Here is a 27,878-nt window from a genome sequence, read left to right as displayed (position 1 = left end):
GGAGCGCGCCGGTTGATTCGCCCTTCGTCAGCCGCGGTTGCTCGCAGCTCGGAAATGGCGGGTAAGTTCCCGGGAAAAAGTTTACCGAGGGGAGGAAGCGGGCAGGTCTGGAAAAGAACGCCGGAACGGCAGTGACTGTACCCGCTTGGAACTTTCGGTCCCTAACCCGAGTTCCAGAAGGGCTGCTTCGGTCGGGAAGCTCAGAACTCCGAGCCCAGCTTCTGGCCGGCCGCGCTCGGCGCCCCCGCCCCCACCGCCCCGGGTTTGTGCGCCTTCTGCGAACAACCTGGCCGGTCTGAGGACCCGAGGCGCGGGGAAAAGCCTCACGGTGTGGACCTCAGTGCCCCACGCCGTGGGGCCTGCTTTTCCAGCCCCCTTTGCCTGTGCGGTGGTGTTTCTGCGCTGCTACATCTGGCTGTGTTCCCGCCAGCTGATTTTCATAGTCAAGCCCTCCTTCCAGGGCTCCTGTAAATCCAACTTTGAGCTGGCGCGTTCACTTCGCTCTTGACCGACTTTGTAACCAGTTCCTTATCCCTTCCACTTTAATATCCCCAGATCCTACTGAAATGTCTCTGGGGACAGACGTGCCCCCCCCCCTTCATTTCGAACGAATAAGACTGAAGTACTTTTCTCTTGGCTTTACTTTGATATTTTTAAAGTTCTGTCCCTTCAGTTTAAAATATTTAAAACTTAAAACTACTTACTCTTTGTACTTGAATTGATGCTGTTTGGAATCTAAGTTTGTTCTCCCCTCCTCCGACCCCTCCCCTTCCCCGCATATTTTGAAGTGATGGGCAGGTAATCAGTTTTAATACCTGTTACCCTAGCAGTAGTACCACTAAAATTGTTCACCATTTCATTCCCCCCCCCCCCCATTCCTGTGGTTTGAGCTCAGGGCCTGAGCACTGTCCTTGGGCCTTAAGGCTAGAGCTCTACCACTTGAGCCACAGCACCACTTCCAGCTTTTTCTATGTATGTGGTACAGAGGAATCGAACCTGGGTCTTTGTGTATGCTACGCAAGCATTCTACCACTAGGCCAAATTCCCGGCCTCAGTATTTCAGTTTTTTGGGTAACTCTGGCTTGGACCAGGTAAAAAGTGAGACCTGCATGAGAATTGTTCTTACAGATAGAGATTATATTGGGGTGACTATAAAAGGGAGCAGCAGCATTGTGTAAAGGTGTATGTGTTTCTAAGAATTACGTTAAAAATCAAAATTCATCAAAAATTAGATAAAAGTTTAAATGTCGGGGCCGGGAGTTTAGCCTAGTGGTAGAGTGCTTGCCTAGCATGCACGAAGACCAGGGTTCAATTCCTCGGTACCACATACTTAGAAAAAGCCAGAAGTGATGCTGAGGCTCAAGTGGTAGAGTTCTAGCCTTGAGGAAAAAATGCAAGGACAGTGCTCAGGCTCTGAGCTTAAGCCCAGGACTGGCCAAAAAAAAAAAAAAAAAAATGTCTACCTCACCACTTAGTTGGGTCCTTTCAACTAAATTTTTTTGTAGTGATAAATATATTGATATCGTACCTATTTATAGAATTATAGGGATTAAGCTAATATATAATTTCACATAAAATTTGTTGCTTAGGTCATACATGTATTTTTAAAAATTCTGTAATCTTAGGCTTTTTGGTGTGTGTGTGTGTGTGTGTGTGTGCGCGTGCGCGCGTGCGTGTGTGTGCCGTGTGTGTGTGTGTGTGCCGGTTGTGCTTGAACTCGGGGTCTCATTCTTTTTTCCTCATGGTTGGTGTTCCACTATTTGAGCCACACCTCCTGCTTACTTTTTTTTGCTAGTGAATTGGGAGTGGAGTTTTGGATTTTTCTTCCTGGGCTGATTTTGAACCTTGAGCCTCAGATCTCAGCCTTCTGAATAGCTAGGATTAGCAGCAGGAGCCACCTGTGCCTTATGGTCAGGATTTTTTTTCCTGAAAGGAGACCTAACTAGGTAACCCAGGCTGGCCTCCCAACTCCTGCCTCAGACCCCTATGTGCTAGGTTTACAGATACACACTACTAGGGTGGTCCCAAAAGTGATTTGTTCTTAAAATGGTGTCAGTATTGGCGCTTGATTCAGGGTCAGGGTTCTATCCTTTTGCTTTTTCTGCTCAAAGCTTGGGCCCCATCTCTACTTCTGGCTTTTTGCTAGTTATATACATAGAGTCCTAAATTTGTCCCAGCTGGCTTCTAACCATAATCCTCACATCTTGATCTCCTTAGCATCAAGGTTTCAAAAATCTTTTGTTTGGGGCCCCTAGCTTAGCCTAGAGGTGGAGTGGAGTGCTTGCCTAGCATGCATGAAGCCCTGGGTTCGATTCCTTGATATCAACCACGTACACAGAAAGAGCCAGAATTGGCAAAATGTGTCCAAGGACAGTGCCAGGCCCTATGTTCAAGCCCCCGGACTGGCCTAAAAAATGTTTGATTTTGAAAGCCGGTAGTTTAGTGGTAGAGTGCTTGTCCAGTATGCACAAAGACCTGGGTTCAATTCCTTGCTACCAAATACATAGAAAAAGCCAGAAGTGATGCTGTGCCTCAAGTGGTAGAGCTCTAGCCTTGAGAAAGCCCAAGGACAGTGCCTAGGCCCTGAGTTCAAGGTCAGAACTGGCAAAAAAAAAAAAAATGGTTTTTTTTTTTTGGCTAGTCCTAAGGCTTGGACTCTGGGCTAGGTCACTGTTCCTCAGTTTCTTTTGCTCTAGGCTAGCACTCTGGTAACTCACTTGATCCACAGTGCCACTTCCTGCTTTTTCTGAGGGAACCAAACCCAGGGTTGGATGCATACTAGACAAGTATTCTACCACTGAACCACATTCCCAGCCTCATCAGAAATGTATGTTTTGTTTTTTTTGTTTTTTTTTGCCAGTCCTGGGCTTGAGCTCAGGGCCTGAGCACTGTCCTTGGACTTTCTCAAGGCTAGAGCTCTACCACTTGAGCCTCAGCACCACTTCTGGCTTTTTTTTTCTATGTATGTAGTACCAAGGAATTGAACCCGGGTCTTCATTCATGCTAGGCAAGCACTTTAACCACTAGGCCAAACTCCCGGCCCCCAGAAATGTGTTTTAAGTGCTAAGTATGATGAGACTTAGGAGACACAGGTAAAAGAATTGTGGTCTGAGGCCGGGAGAAAAGTCAGAGACCCTCTCTGAAAAGCCAACAAAACCAAAAAGGACGGAGTGTTTGGCCTAACCAGAAGAGCCTTTGTACCTAGAACTGCTAAAATAACATTTTTTTTGTTTATTTTGTTTGTAATGAAATGTCCATACATACTATTTATTGAGGAGTATATGGGGGATGACTTGTACGTTCATGCTTCAAAAATTTTATAGTTATATACAAAGTAGTTATGGTTTAGAAATACAGTGGGTTTTGATCAGTGTCATCTATTGAGGTTTTAAATCCTGTCTTTATCCTACTTCTAGTGAGAAGCCTACTTGTTTTTATTTCAACCAAAACTTAAAACTTTTCTCTTAGGATTTGGTGCTATGGAGAAATTTCTGGTAGAATATAAGAGTGCAGTGGAAAAAAAATTGGCAGAGTACAAATGTAACACCAACACAGCAATTGAACTGAAATTAGGTATGTATACTATTCCTAGGTGACTATATGGTTTATTTATCTATATGATTGTATGTTTGTATTTGATCTTTTCAAGTTTGAAATCGAATGTTGTGTAGAAACATGGAGCTCATTCAGATTTTATGCAGTCTCTATTTTTTATTTTTGCCAGTTCTGGAGCTTGAATTTTTAAGGGCCTGAACACTGTCCTTGAGCTTTTTCCTCAAGTTAATGCTCTGCCACATGAGCCACAGCTCCACTTCTGGATTTTCTATGTCTGTGGCACTGAGGACTCAAACCTAGGCCTTTGTGCATGCTAGACAAGCACTCAACCTCTAGGCCAAACTGCAGGCCCTCCTTGGACACTTTGCTCAAGGTTAGTGCTCTGGCACTTGAGCCAGAACATCACTTCCAGCTTGTTTTTGGCCAGTCTTACGGATTGAGCTCAGGGCCTGAGCACTGTCCTTGGGCTTTTCTCAAGGTTAGCACTCTACCACTTGAGCCACAGCACCACTTCTAGCTTTTTCTGTGTGTATGGTACGGAAGAATTGAACCCAGGGCTACATGCATGTTAGGCAAGCACTCTACCCCTAGGCCAAACTCCTGCCCTCACCTATTTCTTGTGTATTTGGTACCGAGGAATCAAACCCATGTTTAATGCACGCTAGGCAAGCATGCTACAACTGGGCTGTGCTCCTGGTCCACAGTCTTCATTTATGTCATGGAATAGGTAGGTGTTCTCTGCTTTGTTCTCCATGTTGTCCCCCTCTTACCCCAATTTTTGTATGTATTTAAAGATGGAATAGGAAGGATTGATTCCTGCCTTATTCCCCCAGTTAAAGCGAAACAAGAGGTACACCCTCATGTGCTGGTCAGCAAGCAAGTCCCTCTGACCTTGACTTAGCTGAAATCCGCTCACCTCAAGCTGAGCATTCCATTCTTGGCCTGACCCCCAACCCAGGTGAACATTCATTCGTCCCTGGCTAAGAGCACTGTCCTTTGTCCTCAAGAGACCATTGCCTATTTTTTTGCCTCCTTTTTAAGCCTGACCTCTAATCCAGCCCCTCACACAACCTCTGTAGCCTCTGGTAGGTCTTTTCTCCTAGCTGACAGTAAATAGTTGTAGGCTATTTCCTACCTTTCTCCATTTTTCTAACAGTAGGAAACACATTGTGGCAAAAAGTCAGGTGTATGTGGTCTCAGCCTCTTTTTTTTGCCTATTAAATAAGATAATAAGAACTGGGGGAGAAGCCATTTGTACGTTGCTGATATAAAATGATGTAAGAGCTGGGCGTGATGGCTCACTCCTGTAATCCTAGCTACTTAGGAGGCTGAGATCTGAGGATCAAGGTTCAAAGCCAGCCTGGGCAAAAAAAAGGACCTGAGACTCCTATCACCAAAAGGGAAGTAGGGCTTGGCTCAAGGGTAGGGTGGTAGCCTTGAGCTGAAGAGCTCAGGGGCAGTGCCCAGGCCAAGTTCAAGCCCCATGACCCACAAAAATAAAATGAAATGATGTAAGCTCATTTAGAAAACAGTTTGGCTTTTGTTTTGTCTGTCCCTGGGTAGGCTCAAAAGTTTCTTGAAAATTTAAGCATAAAGTAACTATAACAGCACGTCTACTTCCAAATATCTACCTATACAAGAGAGCTAGAAACATGACTCGAGTGGTATAAACCTAGCTAGTTACAGAGAATCTGTGAATCTAAGGATAAAAAGAATAAAGTTTGAATACATGGAGAAACCTAATAGAACATTATGTTAAGTGAGAGAAGCCAAACAAAAACATAATACTGCTGGGCACAGGTGTCTTAATCCCTATAATCTTAGCTACTCAGGAGACTGAGATCTGAGGATTGTGGTTTCAAGCCAGCCCAGGCAGAAATGTCTGAGACTCTTACCTCCAATAACCAGCAAAGAAAGCTGGAAGTGGAGTTATAGCTGAAGTGGTAGAGTGCTGTCCTTGAGCTTGAAACTCAGGAACAACATTCAGACCATGATTTCAAGCCTAGGACATGCACAAAACCAAAATAACAAGGCAGAAAAAAAGCATATGGCTTACATGAAGTACTCAGGAAAGAAAATCCATAAAGACATAGTAGGTGAGAGATTTACCTAGGGCTGGAGGTAGGAATGGAGACTAACTGCAAAGAGATACTAAGTTGCTTCTCAGTGTGATAAAAATGTATGTTTGTTTGTTTTTGTGGATCATGGTGCATGAATTTGGTCTGGTGCTGTCCCTGTGCTCTTCAGCTCAAGGCTACGGCCCTACCCTTGAGCCTAGCCTCACTTCCGTTTTCTAGAGGTTAATTGGAGAAGAGAGTCTCCGGTCCTTTTTTGTCCAGGCTGGCTTTGAACCTTGATCTTCAGATCTCAGTAGCTAGGATTACAGGTGTGGATAAAAGTGTCTTTTAAAAAATATATTGATGGGGCTGGGAGTTTGGCCTAGTGGTAGGGTGCTTGCCTAGCATGCACGAAGACCTGAGTTCGATTCCTCGGTACCACATACTTAGAAAAAAATGCCAGAAGTGGTGTTGAGGCTCAAGAGCTAAACCTCTAGCCTTGGGAAAGTCCAAGGACAGTGCTCAGGCCCTTAGCTCAAGCCCAGGACTGGTAAAAATCAATCAATAAAAAATATATTGTGGTGCTGAAGATTTGGCTCAAGTGGTAGAGTACCAGCCATTAACAGAAAAAGCGGAGGAAGAGTGCAAGGCCCAGTACCAGTAAATTAAATAAATGGACAATGAATAAGTAGATAAAATTACTAAAAATAAATTGTGGTGCAACTTAATTTATACTGCATGAAAATGCACTCCTGAATCTTTGTACTATTTCTTTCCGTACTTTAGTTTCCTCAAATGTAAAATATAGAATATAGTTAATGGTACTTTATAATGGTTTAAAGATTAGATAAATGACATGCACATAAACAACTATAGAAAATAATCAGTAGGCTAGAAATGTGGCTTAGTGTTAAGAGTGCCTGCCTAGCATGCAAGAAGCCCTGGGTTTGATTCTTCAGTATTACATAAACAGAAAAAGTGTGGCACTGTGGCTGAAGTGGGAAGAGTGTTAGTCTTGAGCAAAAGAAGCTTAGGGACAGTGCCTAGGCCCTGAGTTCAAGCCCCAGGACTGGCAAAAAAATAAAATAAATAAAATAAATGGTTATTTTTATTGAAAGCAATTTTGAAATATAACAAGTACATAAAAGTTAATGAAGAAAGTAACAGTTTGCTAAACATTGAGCTATACCTATAATACCTAGATTGTATGTGCATATATAAACTTTTCTGAAACTAGGATTCTGGTGTATAGCTGCTTTTTTACATAGCTGAGCAATACCTTAAATATTGTTCTCTGTGACCATGTATAGATTCATCTCAAATTATGTTAAATTACAACTGCTTAAGTATTTCCTTTTGAGACATTGCTTTTCTTTTGCTATTAAAAAATAACAGACCAATAAAATATAGTGTTTGTCATCCCTAGTCTTGTAATTCCTAGAATAAGATGTTGATGTTAAGAATCTAGTATAAATATGTAATGGAGAAGTGTTTGCTGCATCCTATAGTAAAATGTTTTAATATAGAAATGCTTATCTCCTTTAATAACTTTAAGTATCTTTAATATGCCTGTATCTTTTCTCTTTTTAAACAGTTCGTTTTCCTGAAGATCTTGAGAATGACATTAGAACTTTCTTTCCTGAGTATACCCATCAACTCTTTGGGGATGAGTAAGTAACTTAATAAAATACTTGCCAAATTAATGTGGCAAGAGAAAAATTTCTGTTCTTTAAGATTTGGAAATCATTTTATTTGTTGTTCTTTTTTCATATGTGTGTGTGTAATATATATATATATATATATATATATGTGAATTCTTTTTGAAACTGAAACAGAAGTCTACATAATACCTGTCAGTTTACAGCTATAAACACACTGTTTTATTAAATTCTCAGGACCATGTTAACTGTGGGGTTATTTACTACTTTGTACGTTGATGGGATTGCCAGAGGACATATGAATGGCTAGTGTTAAGATTCAACCTGATTTATAGTCCATGGGAACTTTATTTTTTGCCTACTTCTTTGTTATATTCTTTGTTACAGCATGTTCTCACTTAAAGCTAGAAAAATCAAGCTATGATTAAATAAGTCATCAGAAATATATTTTTAGAAACAACTTTAAAGGTAACTACTAGAGTATTCAGCACTTTCCTTGATTTGCTATACTTTTTTTTTTTTTTTTGCCAGTCATGGGGTATGAACTCAGGGCCTGAGCACTGATCTTGGACTTTTCTCAAGTCTAGTGCTCTACCACTTGAGCCACAGCACCACTTCCAGCCTTTTTCTATGTATGCGGTACTGAGGAATCAACCCAGGTCTTCATGCATGCTAGGCAAGCACTCTACTACTAGGCCAAACTCCCAGCCCGATTTGCTATACTTTTATAGTATTATTAAAGTAGCTGTTTTCCTTTATTCTGATTTTTTTTTTTTTTTTTGGCCAATTGTGGGGTTTGAACTCAGGGCCTGGGTACTGTCCTTGAACACTTTGCTCAAGGCTAGTGCTCTGCCACTTAAACCATAGCACCACTTCCAGCTTTTTCTATGTGCATGTGAGGCAAACATTCTACCACTAGGCTACCCTCCTGGCCCTTTTTTCCGTTTTTTTTTTTTTTTTAATTTCTAATTAAATAAAGTTAGGATAATACAGTGAATACCTTTACGTGGATTATAGTTATGATCCGCCAGCACCTGGCTTTGAAGTTGTTTTAGGATACGGGAAAGGAACGGTAATAGAGGGGTCAAGATTGGAACATAACGTGTATGTTACAATATAATTTGTCACTAATAATGTATGGCAGTAAAGAGCAGAAGAATGGACAGAAGAAGGGAGAAGGGAAAAGGAATGAAGAAAAAGGAAGGGATGCCAGAGATGCAGGTGGCTAATGTTTATAATCTTAACTACTCAGGAGGCTGAGCTCTGAGAATCATTGTTTGGACAAGCCTGGAATAGATTAGTCCTAGAGAGACTCTTATCTGCATTTTGCCAGCAAGATGTAGAAAACAGAAGCATAGCAAAAATGATAGACACCAGCTGTGAATGACAGGCTGATGTTAAAGCCACAGGGATAAGGGGAAGGAAAGAGGATAACTTCAGCAGAAAAACCTAGCAAACTTAACTAAGTATTCCAAATTAATCCAACGTAGAATGGGAAAAGTGACATCATGGACTTAATGATTTGACATTAGCAACACAATATAATTCCTGTGGTAATACTGAAAATATATGCACTATCAAAATTTATAAAACTCTACAACAGTATCTGCTATACAAAACAGGAATTTTGGTTTCAAGGAGATTAAGAGGCATGACAATAAATTCAACATTTTTTTGTTGTGTGCCAGTACTGATGTTGAGTTCAGGGCCTGACCACTGTCCTTGCACTTTGTCAAGCCTAGGGCTTTACCACTTAAGCCACAGATTTTTTTTTTCCTTGAGCTCTTTAATCACCCTACCACTGGGCCTGGCTATTGTCACTGAGCTCTATAGCTCAAAGCTATCACTTACCCTTGAGCCCCACTTCTTTTCTAGTGATTAATTGGAGATAAGAGTCTCCTGGCTTTGAGCCATGATCCTCAGATCTCAGCCTCCTGAGTAGATAGGATTATAGGCATGAGCCACTGTTCCTAGCTTTTTTTCTATGTATGTGATACAGAGGAATCAAACCCGAGTCTTGGGCATGCTAGGCAAGCATTCTACCACTAGGCCAAACTTCCAGCCCAAATGGGAAAAATTTCTGTAGAAGTATTCCTTTAGTTAGATTGATGTTGTTTATCTAAATATATCATTGTGTATCTAGGCATAAATATCCATATTTATGTCTATGAGTAAGTATGCCTTTCAGGTCTGTCTTCCATATATGTTTTTTTTTTATTTAGCTTGTTTAGTCAGTATGATACCTATCTATTTTCTATCCAGTTCTATCCATTTTCTTTTTAAAAATTATCATTTAAAATTTGCCAGGGACCAGTGGCTCCTACTTGTAATCCTAGTTACCCAGGAGGCTGAGATCTTTGTGTTAGGGTTCAGAGCCTGGCCTGGTAGGAAAGCCCATGAGACTAATCACCTATCGTGAAGCCAGAAGTGGAGCTGTGATTCATGGTAGCATTACTCTTGAGTAAAAAAAGCTTGAAGATAGCCTCCAGTCCAATCCCCAGGACTGGCACAAGAAAAATTAAATTAAGACTGCCTATGAAGTTCCTTTTATATGAATATAGATAATGCTTTTTTTTATTACTGAGATTTTTTTCTTTTTTTCATTTCAGTGAAACTGCTTTTGGCTACAAGGGTCTCAAAATCTTGTTATACTACATTGCCGGTAGCCTGTCAACGATGTTCCGTGTTGAATATGCATCTAAAGTTGATGAGAACTTTGATTGTGTTGAGGTAAGAACAGAAATACATTTTTTTTTTAACTGTTACCCAGTTGAGTCTAAGAGAGCATTTAAATGTTTGAGGAAGGAAAAGCTAATGCAATAGTTTTTTGTTGTTGTTAATCATAGGACTTAAACCCTGGACCTGAGCATAGTTCCTGAGCAATTAGCTCAAGGCTACCACCCTCCCCTTGCCACAGTGCCACATCCATTTTTCTGATGGTTAACAGGAGATAAGAGTCTCATGGACTTGAACTGTGTTCATCAGATCTCAGGCTCTAGAGTAGCTAGGTTTATAGGCGTGAGCCACCACACCCAGCTGATGCAAACGTATTTATTTCCCTGTATAGTCTAACCCTGTGATAAGTTATCTGAAATGAATCTGATCCTTAGCTTGTACATTTCTAGAGTGGGCTTTTTCTATAAAACCTGTACTTCTGGAGAAGGTATCAATGTGTGTGAAGTAATGCACCTACTACCTGATGAATGTAACTGTAACTCCTCTGTACATTATCCCTACAGCCTTTACTTCTGGGGCCGGGAGTTTGGCCTTCTGGTTAAATGTGCTTGCCTAGCATGCTTGAAGACCCAGGTTTGATTCAGTGGTACTATATAATACATAGAAAAAGCTGGAAGTGGTGCTGTGGCAGATCACTAGGCCTTGAGAAAGCCCAAGGACAGCACTCATGCCCTAGTTCAATCCCCAGGACTAGTCAAAACAAAACCTTTTATGACAGGTTTATTTCCCAGCTTTTATAAATAAATGTATTAGAAAGGAAAATTCTTTCCTAGAATGATAAGAAATACCTAAATTTGACACTTAATTTTTCTTTTCTGTCTTTTTTCCTGAGATCAGATCTTGCTGTGTAGCCCAGTCTGTGACTATAAACTCCTGACTCCTATCTCCATCCCCAAGTTCTAGGATTATAGACACATATCTCTGTACTCTTTTACTTCTTATAGATTCTTTAGACCTACTTTGCTACATTTCTAATGCCATAAAATCTTGCTAACATACTCCTTTGTGAAAATAGGTAATTAAGATTACATTATAATCTATCGGAAGAGTGTTTCTAAAGGAGACAAATGATAAGGGACTTAAAAAAAGGTTCAGCCAAGTGTTGGTGGTTCATGCCTGTAAGTAATCCTAGCTTCTGAGGAAGCTGAGATCTGAGGATCTCAGTTTAAAGACAGTGTGTATAGGAAAAGCCATGAGACTCCTCTGTTTCCAGTTAACCACCAGAAAGGGAGGGTAGGTAGGAAAGATGAAAAGTGAAGTACTGATTCCAGTGGTAGAACACTAGCCTTGAGCAAAAAAAAAAAAAAGAAAAGAAAAAAGCTCAGGAACAGTACCCATGCCCTGAATTCAAGCCCCAGGACTATCACACACACAAAAGGTATGCATCTCTGATAGCTTAATGGCCTCTCAAAAGATATCTATATCTTAGTCTGTGGAACCTACATTAACAAAAAGCACAGTAGATATAATTGAGAAATTTGAAACAGTTCTAGAATGTCTGGGTGGGCCCTAAAATAAAAAGCAGAAGGAAGAAATGTGATGACAGAAGAGAATTCAGCATGACCACAATGGTAAAATGATGTGGCCAAATAAAGCCTAGCCATTAAAAGCTGAAAGAGATAACAGTGTTACTGGCATACGTAATCCCAGTAATTGGCAGGGTGAAAACAGGATTTAGAATCTAAGTGGGCTATGTAACAACCTTGTCTTACCTCTTCCCCAACTCTCAAAACAAGAACAACAAACAGACTGAAACTTTATTTTAGCTGAGAAAAGAATCTAAGGCCTTCAAAGGGAGTAAATCACTAATATATGATCCAGTGGTACTGACTTTAGACTTCACTGACAAGGTCTAGCTGTTTGGTTCAAATGATAAGGCTTCAAGCCTGCTATGCAGGCAATTTTGAGTTCAAATGCCTAGAGCTTCACACAGAAAAAAAAAAATTGTCATGATAGACTGCCTCCAGATTGAGAGAGAATGTCTATTAAAAGTTACCAAGTTTGGCTGGGAATTTGGCCTAGTGATACAGTGCTTGCCTATCATGCATGAGGACCGGGGTTCGATTCCTCGGTACCACATTATATAGAAAAGCCAAAATTACTGCTGTAGCTCTAGGGGTAAAGCACTAAACTTGAAGAAAGCCTAAGACCCTGAGTTCAGTCTCCAGGACTGGCAAAAAAAAAAAAAAAAAAAATATATATATATATATATATACACACAGGAAAAGTATAAATCTAGAAATGACTGTGGAAATGTGTAATGTTGACAAAATTTTCAAGGCTAGCGTTCTACCACTTAAGCCACAGCACCACCAGCTTTTTCTGTGTATTTACAGAGGAATCCAACCAAGGGCTTTGTGCATGCTAAGCAAGCACTGTACCACTAGGCCACCCTCCTGTCCCCTCCACCATTTTTGTTTCTTTGCTAGTCCGTGGACTTGAATTCAGGGCCTGAGTACTGTCCATGTGTGTCTGTGCTTTTGCCACTTGAGCCACAGCACTACTTCCAGCTTTTTCTATTGAAGGTACTTGATCCTGGGGCTTGCATGGACTTTCTCAAGGCTAGAGCTCTACCACTTGAGCCTCAGCACTATTTCCGACTTTTTTTTTCTATGTATGTGGTACCAAGGAATCAAACCCAGGTCTTCGTGCATGCTAGGCAAGCACACTACCACTAGGCCAAACTCGCGGCCCCTCTGTCTTCACTTCTTAAGACTACTTTACCACATCTACCCTCCCACACCAAGATAGTTGTGTCTCATAAAATTCCTCTGGTGTGGGCTTTTTCTGCACTAAAGTGGTCAATCTTCAATTTTTCCTCCCCCAATCAGAATGAAAAACTAGGTGTGACAGGGACTTGCTGTTCTCCTGGGTTTGTTTCTCAGAAATTTCTTACTTCCTCACCACTTTTTTTCATGATTCCTGTTTCTCTTTTTGTCTCTTCAGAATCTGGTGGTGTATGTCACCACATTCTTTTCATTTATAGAGTAGAAACTGCAGGAGCTCCTGATCTGCCATATTGCCCCACCCTTTATATTATCTTACAGAATATATAATACACATGAACATAATTTTGATGAAAATACAATGTTTATTTCAGATTTTGTATCTTTTTTTTTGAAAATCAAATATATTTTAATTAAAAATGTAATTACTTAAAACATTTCATCTGTTATTCCTTACTGTATCTGAATGTGGTACCTACTATATTGTATATACATTATTTATAACCCCTCTGAAATCATCACCCCAACAATGAAATGAAAATTAAATTTTTTAAAAATTTTATTTTATTATGGGGTAATGTACAGAGGATTGCAGTTACATTCATCAGGTAGTGGGTACATTCTTGAACATTGTTGTCCCTTACATTTTCTCCCACTTTTCCTCCCTCTACCCCCTCCCACTTATCTTGTCTTTCCATTTTCAAGTTCACAAACCTATATACAATATACTAAGTACCAAAGTCAGACATAATAACAACATGAGATAAACCTTAAGGGGAAAAGAAGAAAAAAGAAATAGCTTTATATACATTAAGAACAATCACAAAGATAAACCTCTTGTTTCCATGGATTTGATTTTGTTTAGCCTCATCTTATATGGATAGAATGTACTCACTACCTGATTAATGTCACTGTAACCCCTCTGTACTTCACTCCAACAATAAATTAAATAAAATTTTAAAATTAAAAAAATTTAACCTAAATTTGTTTTTTTCAAATGTTTGATGGTGCTGTACCAAGCTGAACAGTTGAAAGTGAAGAACATGTTTTTGGAACTGTAGAAAAGAAAAGCCTTGTATTTATATATTGACAGAATAGCTAGTTGAATTGTGTCTTGCAGTTATGTGGAAGGAAGAACTTTAGAAGCAGTGAAATTAGATGTTTAGCTCAGGAGAATTCTAGGCAAAGTATTGTAGTCATAACCTAGTTTCTGTCTGCTTACGGTAAAATGGGAAATAAAAAGGATAAATTGAAGAAAGAACTGTTAAAGCAAAAAGTATCCAAGACCTGGGGAATTCTCACATATCCAAATTGTGAAAGACACTAAAATTTGGAGATTAACTGCTTCTGGATAAAAAGCCCAGGATGTGGCAGAATAAGCTTTGCTGGTGCTAAAGAGATTAGGCTTGTAACTCTGAGCCTTCTTAAAGTTCAGAGTCAAAAATAGAGTTCTGAGAAACATCTGTGAAGGACCTTCATAGTATTTGTGAGTGACTCATAATGGTATTGACAAACAGCACACTAGCTGGTACTGAGGAAAAATGAAGAAAGGCCAATAAATTCTCTACATCCCACAGGCTTTTCCTTAGTTACAAACATGTACCTTCAAAAAAAGGGAGATGGTCAGTTGCTGATGGCAATCCTACTATTCCTGAGGCTGAGATCTGAGGAGCAAGGTTCAAAGCCAGCCTCTTATCTCTAATCACCAGAAAACTGCAAGTGGAACCGTGCCTCAAAGTAGAAGAGCTGTAGCCTCCAGCTAGTTTAAGCCATACAACACCCTCCCCCCAAGAAAAAAAAAATTGGGGACGGGGGGAGTGACTCATGCCTAACTGGGATCTGGAAGATTGATGTTCTAAGCTGGCCTGGACAGGAAAGCTATGGTGTGAAAGGAATTTTGCCCTAAGATTTATCACATCTAGATTATCACCTAAAATTCCCAGAATTTAGGTGATGAGGTTTGTAGTTCCGAGCTAATAATTTTAAATAAGATTTTAGGCTGCTTATGTTATGCTGTGAACATTTGAGACTGGGGATGTTGGCCTGGGATGAATATTTTATAGGCCCTCATAAGTCTTTGAGGGCCTTAAGAAAATTAAGTATTAATCTTGTTCTTTTACTGGACAGTCCTCATTTAAAGACATTAACAAAAATCAGCAATTCACAACTGTTTTGGGTTGTTTTTTTTTTTTTTTTTTTGCCAGTCCTGGGCTTAAGCTCAGGGCCTGAGCCCTGTCCTTGGATTTTTCTCCTACTTGAGCCCTAGCACCACTACCAGGTACCAAGGAATTGAACCTGGGTCTTTGTGCATGCTAGGCAAGCACTCTACCACTAGGCCAAACTCCTGGCCCTCACAACTGATTTTTAAGACTAAGTTCAATTTTGTCACTGAATTATATTTATAAACTTTCATATCCTTTACTTGTATGAATTCAGCCAGTTTAGTAATCTTGTATTGATACAGTGCTGCATGTGTAATATCACATGGGTAGTAAAAATAACTTTTGAGTTAACATCTTACCAGCCCTGTATGTACCCTACCTTTTGTGTGTGTGTGTGTGTGTGCCAGTCCTGGGCTTGAGCTCAGGGCCTGAGCACTATCCTTGGACTTTCTCAAGGCTAGAGCTCCACCACTGGAACCGCAGCACCATTTCCGGCTTTTTTCTTTGTGTGTAGTACCAAGGAATTGAACCCGGGTCTTCGTGCATTCTAGATAAGCACTCTACCACTAGGCCAAACTCCCGGCCCAAGCTTATTTTTCATTTAATTTTATTGTAGAGATCTTGCCCAAAGACACAGCTAGTATAATATAGGAGATTAGTGTTATCATGGATAACAAATAATAGTATATTTAAAGTATGTCCACATTGCCGTGCTTACATGTAATCTGAGAATACTGGAGGCAGGAGTATTATGTGTTAAAGGCCAGCTGGGGCAACATAATAAGACACTATCTCAAGAAAAAAAGATTTTAGGAATGTGATATGTTCTAAATGGGTTTTGTGCTTTTATGCTTATTATATATATCTGTTGATTTTTTTTTTTGTTTTTCCATGTTTCATGCTAGCTCACAAATTTACTGTAGTCTTTGAGGCATATCCCTATAACAAATCATGTGTAGATAGGCATATATATTGGTAAGTTTGGAATCATGTATAGCATGAATTTTGCGCATAATGTGAAAGAGGTCTTAAGTTGTCTTCAAAGCTTTAAATTTAATTTATTTTATTTTTTATTTATTTATTTTTTTGCCAGTCATGGGGACAGAACTCAGGGCCTGAGTATTGTCCTTAGGGCTTTCTCAAGGCTAGAACTCTACTACTTGAGCCACACCACTTCCTTTTTTTTTCTTTTTGCTATATATGTGGTACTGAGGAATCGAACCTGGGTCTTCATGCATGCTGGGCAAGTACTCTTACCATTAGGCCAAACTTCCGGACCCATATATTTTTTTTTTTTTAAACATTTTCTTATGCTGGTCCTCAGGCTTGAGCTAAGGCCTGGGCACTGTCCTTGAGCTGTATGTGCTCAATGCTACTCTCTACCACTTGAGCCACAGCTCTGCTTCCACCTGTTTGATCATTTATTGGAAAATCTAATGGACTTTTCTGCCTGGGCTTGTTTTGAAATTGCAATTTTCAGATCTCAACTTCTTGAATAGGTAGGTGTGAGCCATTGGCACCTTGGCAGGTTTTTTTTTGTTGTTGTTGCTATTATTTGTTTGCTTGTTTCTAGACAGTCAACATCTCCACACCCAGGCTTAACTAGATATTCTTTTAAAAATTTTTTTATTTTTGTGCCAGTCTTGGAAATTGAACTCAGGGGCTGGGTGCTGTCTGAGTTTTTGTAATCAAAGCTTAGCACTGTATTATTTAATCTAAAGCTTCACTTCTGAACTTTTGGTGCATAGGTGAAGATAAGAGTTGTACAGCTGTTCATGTACAGGCTAGCTTTGAGCTCAGCCTCTTGAGTAGCTAGGATTACAAGCACGAGCTACTGATACCTGCACAATTCTTTTTTTTTTTTTTTCCAAGTCGTGGGGCTAACTCAGGCCTGGGACACTTTTTGCTCAAGGCTAGCACTCTGCCACTTGAGCCACTGCACCACTTCTGGCTTTTTCTGTGTATGTGGTTTCAGGGAATCAAACCCAGGGCTTCATGCATACTAGTCAAGCACGTAACCACCAGAACACGCTCTTGGCCTTACATGCACAATTTTTTTTTAATTTATTTTTTTTAATTAAAAAAACAAATAAACGTATATACAATATGCCAGGTAACCAAGTCAGATACTGGAACAATACGAGATTAACCAAAGTTCCCCATCACATTTTGACTTTAACACAACAAATCCTTTGGAACCACCCCTCATAACAACTTCCTGATGTAGTTACTAAGGCTTTGATGGTCTCTCCACATTAGATAGCACTTTAAAGGGGATATTTATCAAATAGTACATACTTTAAGACAAGTAAAAATAGTTCTATTAGACTTAGTTTATTTGATCCTGAATAAATTCATTGATTGAAAGAATTGGTGGTATATCTATTAGAAATAAACTGCTGGGCAAAATGTTGAAGAACTACATTTTAAGTAACAGTTCTTATTTTTATAGCTATAAACAAACTATATAAAGTTTATATATAAATGTTGGTGGTACCAAAGCATTGAAAATAAAACTTGTTTGTGATAAACTCCATCCTTGGTTTGCTCTCCTAAAATGTAACAGAATGATAATAAAGTGCTATTCATCTGCAGGTGCATTGCTTTTACTTAGTTAAGATGGTTGAAAGGACAGGAATTAGTAGCATGTTGTATTAGCCTTTTGTAGTGTATTTTGTTCTAAGCATCTTAATTTCCCTGTTTTGAATGCTAAGTAGCAAGGGTCTTGGTTTAAAACTAATACCCATCATGCATGTAAACGGTATGAAAGAGCTGCTTAGTAAGTTAACACAAAGTGTTCTTGTGTCAGTCCTTGTGGAAATAGATACAATACAAACATTACAGCTGAACTCACGGCAAACTCCATTAAGTAAAAACCTGGCCTCATTGTTCAGGAAAAAGTTTGAATAGAGTGCTAGCTCATTTTGTTGAATGTAATGTCAGGCTTTTAGGGACTGTATTGAGGAATAAGGTTTTGTTAAGTTGAGACCAATTCATTAAGTTTTATTGCCTGGTGAGAAGAAGTAATACTTTATTGTAAGACTTCATCAAATATTCATGGTTTAAGAGAAGTAGTAAATGTATTCAATCAAGTGGTCTTTTGGGGTCCTGAAAAGGATTATGAAGTCTGCTCAGCTGATAGTTTTAACATTCATCAAAGTGGTTTAACAAGGGTAATTTTAATCTTTGGGTTTAATTTTGTGGTTCAATTTTGTCTCTTATATTAGCACTATCCCTATAAAAATTGTCATTTTATAGGAATGAGTGGATAATACATCCATTCATGTAATTCATATATGTACTAAGTGGGGTATTTAAAAAATTTTCATGTTAGTTCGACATGTGAGAGTTATGTATTTGTTCATTGTGAAGTTGATATTCATTTGGTCATACTCTAGCCTTAACCTTACTGCCACTGGTGATCTATCTCTTCATGTCTTGATTAACATGGTCTCTTTGACACACATAAAATAATAGGCAGCCTTTTGTTTTGTCTAGTTCAAATTGTTCGGAAGGAGATAGTCAGTGTTTTTCTCCATACTTTTTGTACTTGATACTAGGCTATCTAATTTACTTCATGCTTTTCTCAAATTTGGGTGACAGCAGTTGGTTCATACAAAAATTCACCTACAATTCACTACTACATGTTTAGTTTGTAAACTAAGGTTTTGTAGTGTAATTCCTGTGCATTGCAAAGAAATATGTTCAACTAAAATCCTATTTACTGCTAATTTTTATGTTCTTTATCCTTCATGGCAGGCTGATGATGTGGAAGGCAAAATCAGACAAATCATTCCACCTGGGTTTTGCACAAACACAAATGATTTTCTTTCTCTGCTGGAAAAGGAAGTTGATTTCAAGCCCTTTGGAACCTTACTCCATACATACTCAGTTCCCAGTCCAACGGGAGGAGAAAACTTTACATTTCAGATATACAAGGTAAAGAAAAATCTATTGGCAAAGTCATTCCAGTTGCCTATAACCAGTATGCAGTTTTGTTATGTTCAGTAATGTGAGCCCACTTTGGGAGATAAGATTTGTGGGCATTAAAATTTTATATTTATATATATAATTTATTTATCTGTGTACACATTGAACCTGAGGCTTCTAAACATTTTCCCACAGGATAGTTTTGTGTTCTGCAGACTTTCACTTCTGTGATGAGTTTCACCTGACTTTTGCTGGCTTTTTCCCTAGGCTGACATGACATGTAGAGGCTTTCGAGAATATCATGAAAGGCTTCAGACCTTTTTGATGTGGTTTATTGAAACTGCTAGCTTTATTGACGTGGATGATGAAAGATGGCACTACTTTCTAGTGTAAGTACAGTTCTAAAGCAACAGTAGACCTTATTACCTCCACAAAGCCAGCATTTTAATTGTGGCAGCCCAATTATTGGGACAGTATAATGATATTTTTCCCAGGAAAGAAAAACTATTGTTTATGAGGCTTGAGTTTTCCTTCATTATGCTTCGGGAGACCTTGAGAATAGAGCTGAATTAAATGCTGTTGTCCGTTAGGACCCTGAATGTAGGCTTAAACAGTAAAATGAGCTTTGCCTGTGTTTTCTTTTACTTGCCACCTATTCATCTTTATAATAGGCAAGTGCACTGAAGTGATGTAAAGAGGTCTGATTTATCCAAGTTGCTGCACACCAATTAAGTGAATTGTACATTCAGAACATAGCAGGTGTACCCATTGGGCCCTCACAGAGTAGCTTGCTGACACTGAAAATTCAGTCAGAGAATGGAAAAGAAAATGGACACTGCATGGGAGCGCGACTGTAATTGACCTGCTTGGCTTTCTGTTTTATCTGCAGATTTGAGAAGTATAATAAGGATGGAGCTACGCTCTTTGCGACCGTAGGCTACATGACAGTCTATAATTACTATGTGTACCCAGACAAAACCCGGCCACGTGTAAGGTAATTGGCAGTATAACACGTGCCTTGTCTTTTATTTCAGAAGAAGGAACTGCTGAAGTTTCCAATACTTGTTATAATAGTGTTGATTTGTTTAAAAAAAAAATCTCCATTATTCATTGCCTATGTACTGATTTATTTCATTGTTTCCTTTGAAACGATGTGGCAGAGTAAACCAATTTTGAGTATCTTGATAATTTGGGGATTTCTTGCAGGTTGATTAAAAAAATCACAAACTTTAAAATGATCATAATATAACAATTTTTAGCTGTCATGTTATTTTAATTTTAACATAATTTCTTTACTGTAGTCAGATGCTGATATTAACTCCATTTCAAGGTCAAGGCCATGGTGCTCAACTTCTTGAAACAGTTCATAGATACTATATTACATCTCCTTCAGTTCTTGATATTACAGGTATGTAAATTCTTTGTGTTTTGTTAGAAGTTACTATCCATATAAACAGCGATAGCCTTGGGTCTTTTAGATGGCTAAAGATTGCTAAAGGTGGGGCCGGGAGTTTGGCTTAGTGGTAGAGTGCTTGCCTAGCATGCACGAAGACCTGGGTTCGATTCCTCGGTACCACATACATAGCAAAAAGCCAGAAGTGGTGTTGAGGCTCAAGTGGTAGAGTGCTAGCCTTGATAAAGTCCAAGGACAGTGCTCAGGCCCTGAGCCCAAACCCAAGACTGGCAAAAAAAAAAAGATTGCTAAAGGTTACATTTTAGATCATGAGCCTTGGTGAGGATTGGTTTGCATCTGAGAAGTATTTAAGTGAACAAATTGAAGATAATTAAATATATTTGGGTAAATCTTGATCATAGATACATTGCAAATGTGGTACTATTCTTCTCAATTTAATATGGCAAACAGGCATCATGTAAAGTGTCCATACATTCATTTTCAGATTTTTTTTTTTTGCCAGTCCTGGGCTTGAGCTCAGGGCCTGAGGACTGTCCTTGGATTTTTCTCAAGGCTAGAACTTTGCCACTTGAGCCTCAGCACCATTTCTGGCTTTTTCTAAGTATGTGGTACCGAGGAATCAATACATCTCCTAAAGTGAACTCAGGGCACAATCCTTGGGCTTTCTCAAGGCTAGTGCTCTGTCACTTGCCATAGCACCACTTCAGTCTTTTTCTGTCTATGTAGTACCAAGGAATTGAATCCTGGGCTTCATGCATGCTAAGCTAGTACAACTTGTAGCAGACATTCATCTAAATTAGGATACAGGCTAGAAATGTGTCAAGTAGAGTGCTTGCCTAGCAGTCAATACCAATACATAAAAGTTTGAGTACACTGTGATGGATGTAGATCAGTGGCAGAGCATTTCTGTCATGCACGAGACCTTCAGTTTGATTCCAAGTGCTGTATACACATAGACACACAAAAGTGTTTTGTATGGTTCTTTTGTTTGTGTTTGGTGTTTCCAGACTGGCCTCAACCTATTTAAGCCAGCCTCAAACTTGTAATGTTTCAGAATTTATTTTTGTGCTGGTACTGGGCTTAAACTCATGGCCTGAGTGGTATTCATGAGCTTACCCTCCCACTCTCCCCCCCCCCCTCAAGGCTACTGCTCTACCATCTGAGCCTTTGCAGTTCTACTGCCCTTAATTGGAGATAAGAGTCTCACAGGCTTTGCTGTCCACACTGGCTTTCAAACCATGATCTTTGGATGTCAGCACCCTGAGTGGCTGGGGTTATAGGCATGATCCATTCACGCCTGGTTTGGAATTCTATTAATTTGTTTAAAGACATCAAAAAAAAAATCTGGGTATAAGACCAGCAAATTGTAAATTGAATAGATCTATAAACTAGCAGTCTTTGTGTTTGTTTTTAGGTTTGCTATACTGGGAATTTAAGCCAAATCCTGTTAATGCTAGACAAGCATATTCTCACTGAGCTGTACCCCTGATTCAGCATGTTGTTTTTAAAGTAGATCCACATCTACAAAGTTGTCCTCTGGTTGTCCTACTCTTAAGTGGTCTGTACCTTGAAAGATGAAGAGTAATTAGCACATTAAAGGTATATCAAAAGTTAAAAATTATGTGACACCTTTACTAGTTTAGTGACATGTGAAGTTACATTAAAATAGTACAGCTATATCACTTCTTTTAGCTGAGCTCAAGTAGTTTAACTTCTATTTATTACAAAGCTTGGACTTGGTGAGACATGGGGAACATTTGGAGGGATTTTAGTCTGGAGTTCACATAAGTAGTCTTTGTCTGTTCTAGTGGGTAATGTGCCAGCAGGGGTTGTTTCTCTGAAGCCTCTTAACCACTTTCTTCTGTCTACTCCAGCCAATAAAGTCCTTGATACTTAGCACCAATTAGCAGATAAAGAATTTTATTTCTTTAATCTCAGTGAAGAGTCATCAATAATGGTAGCCTTTATTCATTGCTATTATTCAGTAGGAACTGAAGTCTAAAGAGAAAAGCTAAACATGCTAAAGGACTTCTGAATCTGACAACTGGGTATTTGCCAGCATTTCTTATTGGTATTAGCCTTTCTTAGCATTAAACACTAAAAGTGCTTATCAACTGTTCTCATTGAGATGTTTCTTCTAGATTTCTATACCTACTAATAAAAAAGCAAAAAACCAAAACACAAAAAACGGAATTTTCTGGTCTTTTCTCATTTTACTCCCTGTGTCTCCTCTATTTGTATTGGCTGGACTGACTTGATATGGGCTGATGTTACAGGAATTAAAGTTTGAAGTCAGCGGCCCACGTTGTTAGTGACGTAATTAGCACCTTTGCGGGGAGGTCATGGGGCTTGAATTCTGGGCCTGGGCGCTGTGTCTGAGCCCTTCTGCTTAAGGCTACCATCCTACCACTGAGCTACAGCCCTACTTCTGGTTTTATACTGATTTATTGGAGATGAAAGTGTCACAGTCTTCACTGCTCAGGCTGGCTTTGAACCACAATCATCAGATCTCAGCCTCCTGAGTAGCTTTTTATAGAATATTTTTCGTTTTTTTTTTCTTTATTTTATTTTTTTGCTGGTCATGGTGCTTGAACTCCAAGGTCTCTGAGCTATTCAGCTCAAGGGTAGTGCTCTTCAGCTTGAGCCACAGTGCCACTTCCTTTTAATAGAATATTATATGGGTTTTTCAGCCCTTTTGTTTTTTGAGTTAGGTCTCATTAACTTTTTGCACACTGGTCTTGTTCTCCACATCATCCAACCTCCTCCTGAGTAGTTGAGAATACAGGTAGGCACAACCATGCCTGGCTTAGAATATAATGTTTTTCTATCATAAACATAATTCACTAATAATAAAGAGGATTTTAAAAACGATAGATGAAAAGCTCCTGGATTAAGCCAATTTAACACCCCACAATGAATCTGGCACAGTATAGGTAGCCTTGAGCAAAAGCAGGGACAGTGCACAGGCTTTACAACCACCCTCCCCCCCTACCAAAACATTTTATATACATATATGAAAAGTGTTGCCTTCCAACTGTCAGCCCTAGACAACCACTACTATTACGTAGACTGATTTCTTTCACCTAGCATTGGGTCTCAGGACTCATTCTGTTGTGTGTATTAGTACTTCATTTCCGTTTATTGCCCAAATAACATTTCATTATACGAATATATATTTATGGTTGATGGACATTACTTGTTTGCTCTTATAGAATAATGCTATATTGAGTATTCATGTACAAGTTTTTATGTGTGCTTAATATTCTCACATTCTAGGTATATACTTATGAATAAGATTTATGAGAAATCTATTAGCTATGTTGTAACTTTGTGGGTGAACAACAGACTATGCAAATAGTTATATGCTTACATTTACATTAGTACATTAGTAGAATATCAGGACCACTCTATTGCTTTCCCTCTCTGTCTCTCCCCTTCTCCCCCTCTTCCCCTCCCCATTCCTGTCCTAGGTCCAGGTCATACAGGATGAAACAAAATGAAATGAACTATAAGTTATGGAAATGAAAAGTTTTATCTTTGTGATTGTTCTTAATGTACTATGTGAAGTTACTTCTTTTTTTCCTACTTATAATTAATCTCATGTGATTACTGTATCTGACTTTGTTACCTAGTATATTTGTTTATTTGAAATAGGGAAGGGAAGAAGGAAAACAAGATGATTGGGAGCAGTGGGGGGAGGAAAAGGGGGACAAAAACATGAGTAGGTGTATAAAGGTTCAAGAAATAATGTACCCATTATCTCACAAATGTAACTGTAACCCCTCTCTATACATTACTCAGATAATTTAAAAAAAAAAGCTGAGGTCGTAATGAGATGTACTCATTTCAGGCCAGTCCTGGGTCTGAGCTCAGGGCCTGAGCACTGTCCCTTGGACTTTCTCAAGGCTAGAGCTCTACCACGTGAGCCTCAGCACCACTTCCGGCTTTTTTCTATGTATGTGGTACCAAGAAATCAAACTCGGGTCTTCGCGCATGGTAGGCAAGCACTCTATCACTAGACCAAACTCCCTGTCCAGTATCAAATATCTTCGCAAAGATATACTTGTACTTTTAATTGTTTAAAACAACAACAACAAAAAAACCCAAAACAATCATTTTCTGAGCCGGGAATGTGGCTTAGCATGCACACATCTCTGGGTTTGATTACTCAAGACCACATAAACAGAAAAGGCCAGAAGTGGTGCTGTGGCTTAAGTGGTAGAGTGCTAGCCTTGAACAAAAGTATCTCAGTGACAGTGCCCAGTAATGTAATATATATATATTTTTTTCCTGTCTTAAAATGTACATTGAGATAACAGTTACATTGGATAAGGACATGTTATTCTGCTTTATTTCATTAGCGGAAGATCCATCCAAAAGCTATGTGAAATTACGAGACTTTGTACTTGTGAAACTTTGTCAAAATATGCCCTGTTTTTCCCGGGAAAAGCTAATGCAAGGATTTAATGAAGATATGGTGTTACAATCACAGCAGAAGTTCAAAATAAATAAGGTATTTTTATTCTAAAGGAGGAAAACAATTAAAAATTTTTTAGTGCCTTATAGATATTGTAAAGACATTAAGAATATATGTATGATCTTGGTGCCAGTGGATCATACATCTTATTCTACCTACTTAGAAGGTTGAGATCTGAGGATCATGGTTTGATGCCAGCTTGGGCAAGAAAGACTGTGAGACTCTTATCTCTAGTTAACACCAGAAAACCAGAAGTGGTGCTGAGGTACAAATAATAGAGCACTAGCCTTGAGTGCTCAGGAACAGTGCCCAGGTCCCAAGTTTGAACTCTAGGACCAGCACACATGTGCTGTGCACACATACAAATACACATACAAAGTGTGTGGGAAGTAGCAGTGGTTAAGAGTACAGTCTGTAGCTAGACTTTACAGATCTAAACCTGGTATTTTTGTTAAAAAAGAAGAGCTGAGATTTAACTTTTCTTTAAATTTTTGGGGGGTGAGGGAAGGGGCTCATGGGGCTTGAACTTGGCCTGGGCACTGTTCCTGAGCTCTTCAGCTCAAGGCTACCACCCTACCCTTGAACCAAGCCCTACTTCCTGTTTTCTAGAGGTTAATTGGAGGTAAGAGTCTCAGGTCCTTTTGTGCCAGGGCTGGCTTTGAACCTTGATTCTCAGATCTCAGCCTCCTGAGTAGCTAGGATTACAGGCATCAACTCCCAAGCCTTTTAAGATTTTAGTTTTTTTTATTTGAAAATACTCATGTTTTTTCTTCCTTTTTTTCTTTAGCATCATGCTAGACGTGTTTATGAAATTCTTCGACTTATGGTAACTGACTTGAGGGATGCTGAGCAGTTCACAAGCTATGAAATGGATATTAAAAGAAGACTAATTAGCCCATATAAGGTAGGACTTTCAAAAGTCTTAAGCATTATATTGTCGCTTTTTTTGGGTAGATCATGGGGCTTGAACTAGGGGCCTGGGCGCTGTCCCTGAACTCTTCAGCTCAAGGCTACTGCCCTACCCTTAAGCCCAGCCCCACTTCCTGTTTTCTAGAGATTAATTGGAGATAAGAGTCTCCTTTCTTTTGTGCCAAGGCTGGCTTTGAACCTTGATCTCAACCTCCTGAGTAGCTAGGATTATAGACGTGAGCCACCTTGCCTGGCCCTGTTGTCTAGTATATTGCCAGGATATAGAGAATAGATCAATTTGCTTACTAAAGGTAAAAATTTTCTTTCCATCATAGAAATCCTTCCTGATATTCCTACTTCAACTGTAAATGTTTTTTGATCACTTAAGAACCAATCTTGGGGCCGGGAGTTTGGCCTAGTAGTAGAGTGCTTGCCTAGCATGCACAAAGACCCAATTCGATTCCTCAGTACCACATACATAGAAAAAGCCAGAAGTGCTGTGGCTCAAGTGGCAGAGTGCTAGCTTTGAGGAAAAAGCCCAAGGACAGTGCTCAGGCTCCGAGTTCAAGCCCCAGGACTGGCATCAAAGAAAAAAAAAGAACCAATCCGAGGATTCTGGAGTTCAGCCTAGTGGTACAGTGCTTGTCTAGCATGCACGAAAACCGGGGCTCAATTCCTTGATATCACATGCATAGAAAAAGAAGCCAGAAGTTGTGCTGTGGCTCAGATGGCAGAGCTCTAGCCTTGAGAAAACCCAGGGACAGTGCTCAGCCCCTGATCCAAGAACCAGGACTAGAAGGAAAAAAAAAAAAAGAACTAATTCAAGATATAATTTGTCATAATTTTTGTTGTTTTTCAGATTGGGTGCAGGGGTGGTGTATCCCTTAGCTTTTTCTACTATTTACTTTTTGCTGCTCAGTTGGAGATGAGTCATGGACTTTTCTGCCCAGGCTGAATTCATGCTATGATGATCCTTAGATCTCAAGCTTCCTGGGTATTTAGGATTACAAGCCCGAGGCACCAGGCTTATACTACTTAATCTAGGCACCAGTGCCTCATGTTTGTAGTCTTAGCTGCTTGGGAGCTGAAAATGGAAGGATGGTGGTTTTAGGCTAGCCTCAGCAGCCAAAGTCTATGGGCCTCCAACCATCCCTTCCTTAAAAGGAGGCTAGAAAATAACGCATTGACTGTAAACCTACTATCCAGAGAAGATATGCCTAAAATTTGATGGATTGCAATCCTGGGGTGGAGGTAACTTGCCTAACTAGTAGCCACCAAATTAAGAAATAAGTGAAAAATATATGTATATATGCTCTAGTATAGCATTTTTTTAATTTACCTTTCTGAAGTTTATTAAAGTTACTATTTTCATAAATATGTAATGCCAGGAAAGGGCTGGGAGTGTGGTAGAATACTTGCCTAACATACATGAATCCCTAGGTTCGATTCTTTGTTACCAGATACACAGAAGAAGCCAGAAGTGGTGTTGTGGCTTAATTAAAGAAATGTTTTCTCATACTGGTGAATATAGTGAATATGAAAAAGGGAGTTTTGCTGGCTTCATGCATGTTAGGCAAGCAGTTTGTACTGGTCTCCTGTCTGTATTTACTGTCATTTGACATAAGTACTAAATCTACTTGTGTTAATTCATTTTGCATTGTTTATAATTCATGGTTACCTTTATGCTTAAGCTTCCCTAAGAAAATAGCTATATGAAACAAGTTTGGGCATATTCCTACTTTAATATTGAGGAGTTAAAATCCTATGTAAAAAATATATATCTGCTTTCTTCTAACAAATAATTTGTTACTTAGAAAAAGCAGAGAGATCTTGCTAAAATGAAAAAATGTCTCCGACCAGAAGAACTGACAAATCAGATGAACCAGATAGAAATTGAGTTGCAACATGATCATCTGGAACATAGCTTTCATGAACTTTTACATGATTACAGACGTGTTATTGAACGACTTGCTCAAGAGTAAGATTATACTACTATCAACAGGATGCTTGCAGTTTTCTGTACATTGTGCTGTGACAAACTTATGATGACTTTAATATCTTGTAACTTTTTACTTGCATTAAAAGTTATCTATGTTATGTTCAGTTAAATATTTTCTTTCAGAGAGATTGTATATTTTAAAATACTGTCTAGAGTCTATGAGCATATATTGTGTTAAATGATAATTCTGAAATGCCACTACATTTGGTTTTATTCTTAAACAGTATAATAAATGATTAGTTGTGGTATGTTAAA

General features: G+C 39.1%; 1 protein-coding gene across 2 annotated transcripts; it reads left to right on the top strand.

The window, feature by feature from the left end:
* Positions 1-27,878, top strand: Hat1 (histone acetyltransferase 1). Of its 2 annotated transcripts, none has more exons than XM_090342633.1 (11): positions 1-61; positions 3,469-3,573; positions 7,207-7,282; positions 9,880-10,000; positions 18,654-18,833; positions 19,092-19,213; positions 19,714-19,818; positions 20,126-20,232; positions 24,600-24,751; positions 25,503-25,619; positions 27,439-27,878. In XM_090342633.1, the coding sequence occupies exons 1-11, from the start codon at positions 55-57 to the stop codon at positions 27,604-27,606; spliced, it is 1,260 nt and encodes a 419-aa protein (XP_090198759.1). In that variant the 5' UTR covers positions 1-54; the 3' UTR covers positions 27,607-27,878. The 2 variants fall into 2 exon arrangements, with proteins under 2 accessions (XP_090198759.1, XP_090198761.1); XM_090342635.1 differs by lacking the exon at positions 1-61 and adding an exon at positions 263-328.

Source organism: Megascapheus bottae, chromosome 12 (genome assembly GCF_031878675.1).
Source record: "Megascapheus bottae isolate mThoBot1 chromosome 12, mThoBot2.hap1, whole genome shotgun sequence".
Lineage (NCBI taxonomy): Eukaryota > Metazoa > Chordata > Mammalia > Rodentia > Geomyidae > Megascapheus > Megascapheus bottae.
The sequence above is the reverse complement of the archived record's forward strand: the minus strand, read 5'-3'. Positions and strand labels throughout refer to the sequence as shown.